This window comes from Ranitomeya imitator, chromosome 3 (genome assembly GCF_032444005.1).
Source record: "Ranitomeya imitator isolate aRanImi1 chromosome 3, aRanImi1.pri, whole genome shotgun sequence".
Taxonomy (NCBI): Eukaryota; Metazoa; Chordata; class Amphibia; order Anura; family Dendrobatidae; genus Ranitomeya; species Ranitomeya imitator.
This window is the reverse complement of record NC_091284.1, coordinates 225,929,980-225,942,390: the sequence shown is the minus strand read 5'-3', so window position 1 is coordinate 225,942,390 and position 12,411 is coordinate 225,929,980. Positions and strand designations below refer to the sequence as shown.

Below are 12,411 nucleotides of genomic sequence, written 5' to 3'. Positions count from 1 at the left end.
GGCTTACCAGCCGCCGCATCGCTTCGGCCCTCTGCGGCTTCCCTGCTCCGGCCGCTGTATGCGGCCGTTCATTTCTTTTCAGCGCGGCCGCCGCATCGCTAATCGGGCCCCCTGCAGCTGTGTCCCTCTAGCCGCTTACAGCGCCGCGCATCCTCCCTCAGCGTGGCGGCTTGCCAGACCGCCTCACCGCTTTGGACCGGCGGCTGCGCTTCTCCCGCCGCTGTAGGTGGCCGCTCACCTATCGCTTTCTGCGGCGCACTGTTCACCGCTGCGGCCCTTCCATGCCGGTCACCGATCGCTAATTTAGGCCCCGGCTTCTGCCTGGGCCTACTTCCGGTGCCTGACTCCGCCCCCTTTCTTCTCTCATCGGGCGGGAGAGACATTTTCACTGCGACCCGCCTTCTCTCCGCCCACTGGCGCCATCTTGGGACTCCTTTACATGCACCTCTCCTCCATGACAGACATCCGTCGCCACATCTCAGGAGCTCATACCGCGGTCACATCCGCAGATCGGTCCAATTTGCGGCAGGAGCCCATATCACCCTCCTGCCTAAAAGACGACGTCTTACCGGAGGCCCATCCTATCAAGCCGAACAGCGTCCTCCGGATCCCGCTTTTCGTCTACCGTGAGTAGCTCTGCTCTGCAGACTGACACTCCCCTCTGCCCTCCAAGGCTAGCTGCAAAAGGTCCAGACAGGAATGCCAGTCTGAGTCCTCTTCTCGCTCCATCTCGACACTCGGTCCTCCTCTGCAGTCGGCGTCCTCCCGATCCTCCTCCCCTGAGTCAGGCGACGCTTTCTCTGATACGCCTTCGGAGGATAATTTGGGGCCGGATTCGAACCAAATCGCTAACATGAGGGATATGGTTCAAAGCCTCATTGGAGCGACCAATCAGACCTGTGGCATCAAAGATTCCTCTACGAAACCCGCAGATCAGGCGGTTTCGTTTAGACGGTCTAAGCTACCTCCCAAGGTATTTGCTCCTCATCCTGAATTCAAGGAGCTTCTGTCCAGAGAAAGAGCGAATTCGACCAGACGTTCTCAAAGATTCTCATATCTCTTTCCTCCGGATCTCATTGCCAACCGGAATGAGAGGCGTTAGAGAACGACCTCTCCCCCTGTGGATCCGTCGGCTGCTAAACTTGCCACCAACTTAGTCCTTACGCTGTCCGGTGGGCGGCTCTGAAAGATTCCATCGATAGGATCATGGAATCCTTCGTGAAGTCGGCTTTCAAAACTGCCGCATCATCCCAATGCCCAGCTTTGGCTTCCACTTGGGTTTCGAAGTCTGTATCCGAGGGGCTAAACAACTCCGTTGGGGCATTGAAGCTGGAGCTCCATCAGGTCGGCTGGCGGAACTTGCCTCCCAGATTTCTCACGCCGGGGAATAATTTGTTCCCTGGACGTCGCGTCTTCTGCAGCACAGGCGCCCAGTAATGTTGTTGCCAGCTGTCGCACTGTTTGGCTCAAGAGTCATCAAAGAAGTCCCTTACGAGCCTGCCTTTTCAGGGTTCACGTCCTTTCGGTTCCAAGCTGGACCAAATTTATTAAGGACGACACTGGCGGCACCAGTCCCCTTCTCCAGACCTCGCCTACTTCCCCTTAGGCGGCTACTTCGGTCTTTTTTACCTTTTTCGTAGTTTTGCGGCATCAGATTCCTCTTCGCAACAGCAGAGGCCACTGGCACGTTAAATAGAAGAAGGTATTCTTAGACTCACTCTTTCCTGGCGTGCCTGCTACTCCTAAGGTGGATTCTCCAGGTCCAGGACTGGAAGTTCCACCTAGGCATGACCCACGACTAGACCCCAGCCCGTTTCTCAGACTGGGCAACCGTCTCCTGTTCCTCAGGGACGTCTGGGTCTCCTCAGTAGAGGGCGCATGGGCCAGGGCACTTGTATCCTCTAGATCAGAGGTCCCCAACTCCAGTCCTCAAGGCCCACCAACAGGTCATGTTTTCAGGATTTCCTTTGCATTGCACAGGTGGTGCAATTATTACCTTGGCAAAACTAAGGAAATCCTGAAAACATGACATGTTGGTGGGCCTTGAGGACTGGAGTTGGGGACCCCTGCTCTAGATACAAAATCTTCATTTCACGGTCCTGGGATCGTTTTCTTCAAATCCCAACCTCCAAGAGACCCCGCTCTAGTCCCGGGTTTCATTACAGCCATTGTTTCCCTCCTTAAATCTGGGGTAAACGTTCCCGTCCCAGAACAGGAACGGTTCATCGGTTCACAGGCTTCTCTTCGAATCTTTCTGTACTGACTGAGGACAGCAAGGTTCGTCCCAGTCCGGATCTCCATTTGCTGTACAGGAAGTTTAGTCGGAGACACTTCAGGATGATATTCCCTCGTTCAGTAATCACTTTCATGGAGGCTCAGGAATTTCGGTTTCAGGCTCCCGAAAGTCTATCCATCTTTCCCGACATTCTAACCGTTGCGGGTGGCTCGTCAACAGGAAGAAGTTCCGTCTTGGCTCCCCTCCTTTCCGATGGGCCTTAAAGGCCCTAAGGAGGTTTGGTTGCAACATCGGAAGCAATTTTTCCTTCGCCCGTTTCTTTCAAGACTTCTTCAGCAGGCTATTTTATCGCAGGGGACAGGTCTGTCTTCTCCCTGCATCGTCCGATCCGGCTTTCTCCCAGGTCAAATGGTTCCTCGACTGGTGGCCGAGGTCACTTCTCTTATCCCAGAGTAGATCCTTCACAGCATATCCTTCCTTCCAGTTCCCTGGCAGGTGGTGACGACGGACGCCAGTCCGCTCGCGGAGGCGCGGGGCTTTGTCTCCTGTTCTTTCAGGGTTGTTGGTCGGTGCAGGAGCCACCTTTGCCGATCAATGTCCTCGAGTCCCGGATCATCTTTCTGTCTTTCCTTCACTGGGTAAGGATTCTCAGCAGCCTGCCAATTCGAATCCAGACAGACAATGACACAGCAGTGGCATATGTCTACCACCAGGGGTGGACTCGGCGTTCTCTGGCCTCGGCCGAGATTCCAGGATCCTCCTTTGGACAGAGGCAACGGTCCTGGTGAGCTCCGCAGTGCATGTCCCCGGCGTGGACATTTAGGCCGCCGACTTCCTCGGCCGCGAGGGCCTCGCGGCAGGGGAATGGTACTTCAGGAGGTTTCCTATCGGATTGCTCTTCGAGGGGGGACTCCAGAGGTGGACCTCATGGCGTCCCCATTGAACAGGAGGTCCCTCGGGTCGGCCCAGGGTCCCGTGATCCTCTCACAGTGGTGTTGTCACTCTGGCCATTCCTCGGTCGCAGTTCGGGCTCCCCTATCTGTTGCCACGCCTTCCCTTGCTTTCCAAGCTGTCGAAAAAGATCAAGGCTGGATGGGTGCCGGTCATTCTGATCGTCCCGGATTGGCCCAGGAGGTCTTAGTTTGCAGACATCGCCAATCTTCTCGCGGACACCCCTGGTGTCTTCCAGGCGGACCCGATCTGCTGTCTCAGGGTCCGATCTGCCACCCGAATTATCGGTCGCTCAGTTTAACGGCGTGGCTGTGGACTCCACAGTTCTAAGAGCGTCCGGCCTTTCGGCCCAGATGAGTCACTCTATAATCCAGGCTGGGAAGCCTTTGTCTTCTTCCAGGATCTACTATCGTACCTGGAAGGCTTACTTTCGTTGATGCGAGTCCAACCGCTTTTCACCTATGTCCTTTTTCCCTGCCTTCCATTTGGTTTTCCTTCAGGCAGGGCTGGATTCGGGCTTCGCTCTTAGTTCCCTAAAGGACCAGGTTCCTGCGCTCTTCTTCCATTTCAGAAGACGTTATCTTCTCAGCCACAGGTTAAGACCTCCCTTCAAGGAGTAGCCCACGCTGTCCCTCCGTACAGGGCCTCTGTGGATTCATGAGATTTAAAGGTTGGGTTGGTTGTGCTTAGGGGTTCCCCCCTTTGAGCCTCTCAGGGAGTTTTTCCCTGTCAGTTCTATCTCGGAAGGTGGCCTTTCTCAGGTCCATCTTTTTGATCCGCCGCGTTTTTGAGTTGGCGGCCATTTCTTGCCGACCTCCTTTCTTGATTTTAAACCAGGACAAGGTGGTCCCAGGCCTCTGCCTTCCTTCCTTTCTCGAGGTGGTTTTCATCTTTCCACCTCAACGAGGACATCGTTATACCTTTCCTTTTGTCCAGCTCCGATTCATCCTCTGGAGTGATTGTTGAACAGGCTGGGCCTCGTCAGGGCAGTGAGGATCTCCCTGGCTAGCACAGCCGCTTTCCGAAAGATGGATTCTCTTTTCGCCATCCCTGATGGCGGGCGTAGATGCCTGCCGACTTCCAAGGCGACTATTGCTCGCTCTATCAGAACGGCAATTTTGGAAGCTTTACCGGGTCAAGAACAAGAGTGCCCCCTCCTGAGATAAAGGCTCACTCTACCCGGGCAGTCGGCGCTTCCAGTGCGGTACGTCACAGGGTTATCGCTGACGGCTTTGCAAGCGGCACCTGGTCTTCCATCCACACGTTTCGCCGAACTACGGCGGACTCCAGCCTGGGCAGAAGGATCCTGCAGGCGGCAGTGGTGAGTCCTCGGACCTGATGGAAGTCTGTTTTTCCCACCCCAGGGACTGCTTTGGGACGTCCCATGGTTCCTGTGTCCCCCAATGAAAGGCGATAGAGAAAACAGGATTTTTGGTTGCTTACCGTAAAATCTGTTTCTCGGAGCCTTCATTGGGGGACACAACACCCTTCCAAGTTGAACAGCTCTGTTTACTGTATACGTTTGAGTTCTTTGAACACTCTTCGAGTGTTTGAAACTGTTAATCCATGGAGCGCCGTAGAATTTGTTGGCGCTATATAAATAAAGTTTATTATTATTATTCTTCCTCTTTTACACGTTGCTTCTCCTGCTTTCTCACTAACTGAATATCCTACTTCCTGTCGGTAGGGTGTACACTGCAGAGGAGGAGCTAACTTTTTTATTTGCATAGTGTCAGCCTCCTAGTGGCAGCAGCATACACCCATGGTTCCTGTGTCCCCCAATGAAGGCTCCGAGAAACAGATTTTACGGTAAGCAACCAAAAATCCTGTTTTTTTAAAAAAAAATTTTTTTTTTTTTTCTTGCAGTGATGAAGAATTAGAAGATACAAAAGCACTTTTATATCTTCCCATTGCTCCAGAAGTAGAAGATCCTGAGGAAAATCCCTATGGACCCCCTCCAGATGCAGGTCAAATGCCACTGACTGAGGATGGGACGGGAACAGAGAAGAAGCGTCAGGCCTCCTCAGATGCTGCACCGCCCCCAAAGAAGAAACCAAAGACCACAATGGTTGAGTTACAAGGAGTGCCCACTGATGGTAAGTGCGAGGTCCATACATCAGTGTGGATTCCCAGCCTCCTTTCTAATATTGGATGGTCATAGACGAGGGATGCCATACAATACATGGAATATGGTTTATTTTCACTGCAACTTGTTACAGATTGATTAAACATCGTTCCCATTATGACTTTAGTCTCTACCTTCCTTGATTTTGGTAAAAGTTTGTTTATTGGTTTTAAGCAGTGGTGGGAAAGTGGGGACTTTACTGCTATTTTTCATGCAGCAAAGCTAAATAGATCCTTTTTTTCCCCCCTAATGCCATGTATTACAATTATAGTTCATGTATATTGTGTGTGTGTGTATGTATAATCCTTGCTGACCTTGCAGTTGCAAGCATCTAAGCTTTAATGTTAGTGATGCACATCTTAACTGTGTAAATTTATGCATTTCAATCCTTTGCTACGTATTGCCTAGAAGTGGCAGCACCCTTATAAGCCTTTGTTCTCGGTGAGCTGAACATGCCTGCTGATGGAGGGGCACGTGACAAGACACCTTCACCAGGAACCTCCGTTGATGAGAACGTATTTGCGGGTTGCTGATGGCTGTGTCTAGTTGTCTGTTTCACTTGCAAATCTCTAATTTCTTCACATTTATCTGATGGCAGAAGTTCACCCGCTGTTGGGAGTTAAAGGGGACAGTAAATCCAAGAAGAAGCAATCTGGACGACCAAAAGGAGCTAAAGGTAAAGAGAGAGATTCACCATTTAAATCGAAAACCTTCATGGGTGACAGGGGCATGCCTCTGGATTCAGCAATGAAAGGCAAAGCTCCGAGTGAGCTGCCACAAATGCTGACAGGTAAGCACTTTACAAATAGGTGCAGAACCCCAATACTGCTCCCTGTGGCTCTGGCTTCATGCAGCCGACATCCTCTTGCAAACACTCGTCTTAAACCTTTCACACCAGGTGGGAACCATTTCTAACTTCAGATAGAGTACTCTAACTACAGGAGGGATGCTTGTAAGGGAAAGCAAGAGGCATGGGTTTTATGTGCCAAATATTTTTTTTTATATATTTCCATATATCCTCATCTGGTAACATTTCTCATTTTATTAAGCGGCACACTTCTATAGCCAGTACGTTTCAGCAATTTTCATCAAACACATGGTCATACAGTTCCCCTGCTAATGATTGGTTTAAGACTAAAGTACCCTTGTTGTCTCCCACTTTGTAGAAAGTAACTGAAATTACCCCTCTGTGTTCTGATAATTGTGTAGTAATATGTAATGGTTTAGCTAAATTTTATAAAAGGAGCTTCTGTGATGGGCAGGCTTTATATTGAAAGGGAGCAGGAATTCTGCAAAATATTACAAGACATCCTACAATGGCACAAAAGGGAGAGTGGCCTTGTCTTAAGAGTTTACAACCTTGGCTGTATTAACACTAGCATATGCAAAACTGACTTTATATATAAAGACATCTGCTCTGTGAAGTGCCCTCCAATTAACCTTGCTGTATTCGGCTGAATCTGAGCAGAACGTATAGCCCTGTACACTTCTGAATTGATCCCCCTGCTTTTTTGAAATGTATTCTTTAGCCTTCTGACCGAGCACTCCGCCTCCTAGCCACAGGTGTTTTAATCGCAGCAGGTCCATTACCCCTCCAAAGTAAGAGAGAAATTTAGTCTAAGAAGAAGTTTCGCAGGTACCCATTCAGATGGAGACATTTATTCTCAGCGAGGAAAGGAAAGTGTAGGACCTGGTATAAGAGAGATGCCCTAAAGTGGCTACCAGGTACACATAAAAATGGCCATTTTTATGCGCTAAACGCTATCATTGTTTTCATATTTCTAGTGCAGTAATGCAATTCAATTTTTGTGCTTCATGTTTGCATGTTTCAGCGCTGCAGTGTGCTGCCTTATTTGCTTGCTTCAGTCTTCAGTCACATCATCAATAAACACTATTGACCCAGTGCGATTGGAAGCCATGCATGTCCATTTCACCTTGCTGCCTCCACCATGTTTTACAGAGGATGTGGTGTGCTTTGGATCATGGGCCATTCCAAGCCTTCTCATTATTCTTCTTCCATCATTCTGGTACAGGTTGATCTTTGTTTCATCTGTCCAAAGAATGCTTTTCCAAAACTGGGCTGGCTACTTTTAGATGTTTTTTGGTAATGTCTTATTTGGTCTTTCTATTTTTAAGGCTGATTAATGATTTTGCCCCCTGTATTTGCTCTCATGAAGTCTTTTCTTTATGGTAGTCGGAGATATTGAAACACATACCTCATTGAGAGCATTCATCACTTGAATGGATGTTGTAAAAAGATTTTTCTTCACTATATGGACAGGATTCTACAATTATAACTGTTGTCTTCCTTGGATGTCAAGTCCTTTTTGAGTTGCCAATGTCACGACACAACTGTCGGGTGACCCGAGACCAGGAGCTCCTTCCCTGTCCCTAACACTAGGGGAAGCCCTAGCTTGCCCTATTGCCCGGCATACTTCTGAAGGTGAAGATGCCGGGGCCTCCACCCTTGCCCTATCTTGTCAGCCCTCTGTCTGCTCTTCCCCCACCCACCGTAATACACCAAAGAGAACAGGATAAAAAGCAATCAAAATAGTCCAATATCATATAAAAAATGAAAACTTTATTGAAAACAGTGCATAAAAGAACAGATAAATGGGGGCAAAAAGTGTATAAGTGCTTAGAGTTGCTCAGACGCAAGAGTATATGCAGGTGGTCTCATAGAATCACTTAAATAGTCATCAGAAAATAGTCATAGGCACAAATGATAGCGCCAAGAGACCATTAACCCCTAATATATAAAGTGTTACCCAGTACCATGTAAGAAGACACAGAACATGGCTGAAGAAAGTATTTCACTAGAAAGACTGATTTAGAAGAACACAGCACTCTTAGTCTGTGGTGCTGTTGGTGCCCAAGTCAGGTGTTCAACCCGTCAATATAAAATGTAACAAACTTGGCACTCGGTAAGTGAAAAATACAAACCAAGCAACAGTCACACATTACTCCTCCAACTCTCCTTCTCATATGAACTCCTCTCCTTCCGTTAGCCATGCAGCAAATGCTAGCTCTGATGAGGATTAGTAACAGAGCCCAAATTATATGGTGGAAAGGAGTAGCTAACCGAGCTCAGCTGTGAGCACAGGGATTACCGACATGGCTGATTACCCCGTTGTGCCAGAAGAAATAAACACATTTAAAATGAAAGAGAAGTGCTTCTTCTCAGCGCCAGAGTAGGAGCAATTAGACACTGCGGTCTTCTGGCTCCATACTGTTGCGGCAAACCCGTGACGCCTAAACTCACTAGGGTGCTCTTGCTTGTTTTTTGTGCTGCACAAAAGATCATTTCACCTGATGAACAAGCCTTTTTGTCCATCGGGGGGTGGGGGGGTTGGGTGGATTGGCATCCTGTTTTCACAGCAAGATCATTTTAACATCTCTCCTTAAAGTTTATCTTGCAGTGTAAATGCCTCTTTAAAATTTCATCAGTTCTTGAACACTGTGTTTGGTTTTTATCTGCAGTTTTCTTGTATGCAAAAATCTGATGAAGGGTTCGCAAGCTAGTACCATAGGATGGCATTAATGTACTGTCTGTTTCATAAACGTGAATGGGCAAGTTTGATCTGCAAATCAGATCTAACTTGTCTCCGTTTTTTGGGCTATCCACTTACATGAAACCTGGACATGTGAATGGGGCCTAATTTTAACATTAGCTCTATGATGTCCCTCAAGCTCTTGGCCTTAGCATAGTTTTTTCATTTATAACAATATGTAATAGCGCAATGGATGGCTACTTAGCTTGTGCTATCTCCATTATAGATCTACTCATTATCTGCATTACCCGCAACAGATTGTCTTGTGACTGAAAACATTCATACAACATCTGATGTTATTATATAAATAAAGCATGTTCACTAACCACGGAGCCACCATGTAGTCTCTACTTTCAGTAGGATATGTGACTTGCTCCCTGCGGAATTAATAATAAGGGAAGGTCCGCATGTAAATGGTCCACAGGCTGAGGCCCTTACCGCAATACAAGTTTTAGAACTGTGAATGTCATCTACATGTAAAAACAAATCCTGAAAACCCTTTTTTTTTTCCCACCCTGGCCTCTATGCCTCATAATAAGCAGACTCCTCCTGATTATAGAGGTTAACTGGTGAAAAACCTTTATCAGTAGAACCATTTAGTTTGTAGCCGTGTTACTGGACTGTATAAATGTGTCTGAACTTAGCATTAGTGAGATCCAGAGGCTCCTGTGCTTTGCCGCTTCATCCCTCCCGCTCATGCCTTTGCTAGTTTTAAGCGATGTCCCACTTTTCATTTGTATTGGTTACATAGTCGTCAAGTGTAAAATCTAGCATTTCTGGAGAAACTAACTCAAAATACAGTGTATTTAGTCAGTCAGCAATAGTGCAAGTTCCACCACTTAAAAAGATGAGAAGCATCTGTAATTTACATCATAGGTAGACCTCAACCATGGGAGACAAACTGAGAAAAAAAAATCCAGAAAATCACATTGTCTGTTTTTTTATCATTTTTTTTGCATTTTATGGTGGAAAATTAAGTATTTGGTCAGAAACAAACAATCAAGATTTCTGGCTCTCACAGACCTGTAACTTCTTCTTTAAGAGTCTCCTCTTTCCTCCACTCATTACCTGTAGTAATGGCACCTGTTTAAACTTGTTATCAGTATAAAAAGACACCTGTGCACACCCTCAAACAGTCTGACTCCAAACTCCACTATGGTGAAGACCAAAGAGCTGTCAAAGGACACCAGAAACAAAATTGTAGCCCTGCACCAGGCTGGGAAGACTGAATCTGCAATAGCCAACCAGCTTGGAGTGAAGAAATAAACAGTGGGAGCAATAATTAGAAAATGGAAGACATACAAGACCACTGATAATCTCCTTCGATCTGGGGCTCCACACAAAATCCCACCCCGTGGGGTCAGAATGATCACAAGAACGGTGAGCAAAAATCCCAGAACCACGCGGGGGGACCTAGTGAATGAACTGCAGAGAGCTGGGACTAATGTAACAAGGCCTACCATAAGTAACACACTACGCCACCATGGACTCAGATCCTGCAGTGCCAGACGTGTCCCACTGCTTAAGCCAGTACATGTCCGGGCCCGTCTGAAGTTTGCTAGAGAGCATTTGGATGATCCAGAGGAGTTTTGGGAGAATGGCCTATGGTCTGATGAAACCAAACTGGAACTGTTTGGTAGAAACACAACTTGTTGTGTTTGGAGGAAAAAGAATACTGAGTTGCATCAATCAAACACCATACCTACTGTAAAGCATGGTGGTGGAAACATCATGCTTTGGGGCTGTTTCTCTGCAAAGGGGCCAGGACGACTTATCCGGGTACATGAAAGAATGAATGGGGCCATGTATCGTGAGATTTTGAGTGCAAACCTCCTTCCATCAGCAAGGGCATTGAAGATGAAACGTGGCTGGGTCTTTCAACATGACAGTGATCCAAAGCACACCGCCAGGGCAACGAAGGAGGGGCTTCGTAAGAAGCATTTCAAGGTCCTGGAATGGCCTAGCCAGTCTCCAGATCTCAACCCTATAGAAAACCTTTGGAGGGAGTTGAAAGTCCGTGTTGCCAAGCGAAAAGCCAAAAACATCACTGCTCTAGAGGAGATCTGCATGGAGGAATGGGCCAACATACCAACAACAGTGTGTGGCAACCTTGTGAAGACTTACAGAAAACGTTTGACCTCTGTCATTGCCAACAAAGGATATATTACAAAGTATTGAGATGAAATTTTGTTTCTGACCAAATACTTATTTTCCACCATAATATGCAAATAAAATGTTAAAAAAACAGACAATGTGATTTTCTGGATTTTTTTTTTCTCAGTTTGTGTCCCATAGTTGAGGTCTACCTATGATGTAAATTACAGACGCCTCTCATCTTTTTAAGTGGTGGAACTTGCACTATTGCTGACTGACTAAATACTTTTTTGCCCCACTGTATATCAAAACAAGATGCAAATGAAAATAGAAGCAATCTAGATTTTAGCATTTGATGACTTCATAGCCATTAATGTTCAAAAATGGAACATCTCCTTCAAGTGTCACTTTTTACTTCTTTGTGGTTTATCTTTTAGGTGGAGGTGCCATCTCTGAGCTGTTGTGAGAAGACACTTTGGATCTGGACCCTTTTCCAACTTACCATAATGGAGAATTCTACAGACTTTTCATTCATATGGTCCTATCCAGTGAAATCACAGGATATTTTTATCTGGACTTATTGCGTCTATTTTTTTTTTTCTTTTTGTTCCTCCAATTATCATACATTATTTTAAATAGACGTATTTCTGTGAATCTTGCAGTAGTTTTGTGGACTTGTACAAAACTTTTAAAAGGTTTTGACGTGAAAAGCTGCTTCCTTTTAACTCTTTAGGAACAGACTACAAACTATTAAAGTGTTCGATTGTAGTCTGTTGTTATGGAGATGGAAGGGAGCCAATCTCCTAAGCAAGAACTTGCACTTCAGAATCCTATTTTCTGCAATGTGTTACTGGGAAGAACTTTCTCTTCTCTTTTTTTTTTTTTTACATGGCAGAGGATTTCCTATTGTACTGAAGATAACTTGGGGCAGTTTACACAATTTGAGACATTCCTGCCCTTCCAACAATTGTATCACTTTTCATATTGGCCATCACTTTGTGTGAGGAATGAGAATACATGCCATCGTATCTGTTTTTAGAAAAGCCAGGATTATTGGTACTGCACTGGAAAGGAAGATGTTGTAATTTACCTTGTGCTTCTTCTAGTAACGTTTTTTTTCTATACTTTTCATCTTTATTTTCCTATGTAGATACATTTTGATCCCATGGATTTCAGTTTTACCATAGCTGCTGGGGAAATAAACTTTTTTTCTTTTTGTCTACATTTAGCTCTGTTCATTAAGTTGATCTTCAGTTTTTGTGATTGCAGAGTTTATAACTGATTTTTAGTATCAAACATATGAACGTTTTTTTATTTTAAAAGGAATCGACGAGTTTCTCGCGTGTGGATCTAAATCTGTCTTTGACTACAAAGAGGTATAATGACACAGGTCTGGCTACCTTGCGTATATAAGGATGCAATCAAAAGAACAAGACTGGAACATTTCACATATA

The 12,411-nt window shown here is 46.1% G+C and overlaps 1 protein-coding gene across 2 annotated transcripts in view; it reads left to right on the top strand.

The window, feature by feature from the left end:
- The window catches only part of RBBP5 (RB binding protein 5, histone lysine methyltransferase complex subunit), a 51,991-nt gene extending 39,812 nt beyond the window's left edge, over positions 1-12,179 (top strand). Inside the window, exons 12-14 of one of the 2 annotated variants that reach the window (XM_069756208.1) lie at positions 5,054-5,283; positions 5,911-5,988; positions 11,395-12,179. In XM_069756208.1, coding sequence (XP_069612309.1) covers positions 5,054-5,283; positions 5,911-5,988; positions 11,395-11,423 — 337 coding nt within the window. In that variant the 3' untranslated portion in view covers positions 11,424-12,179. Of the gene's footprint in view, positions 1-5,053; positions 5,284-5,910; positions 6,103-11,394 lie in introns of both variants that reach the window. The other variant, XM_069756207.1, reaches the window with a different exon arrangement.
- Positions 12,180-12,411: the final 232 nt, after the last annotated feature.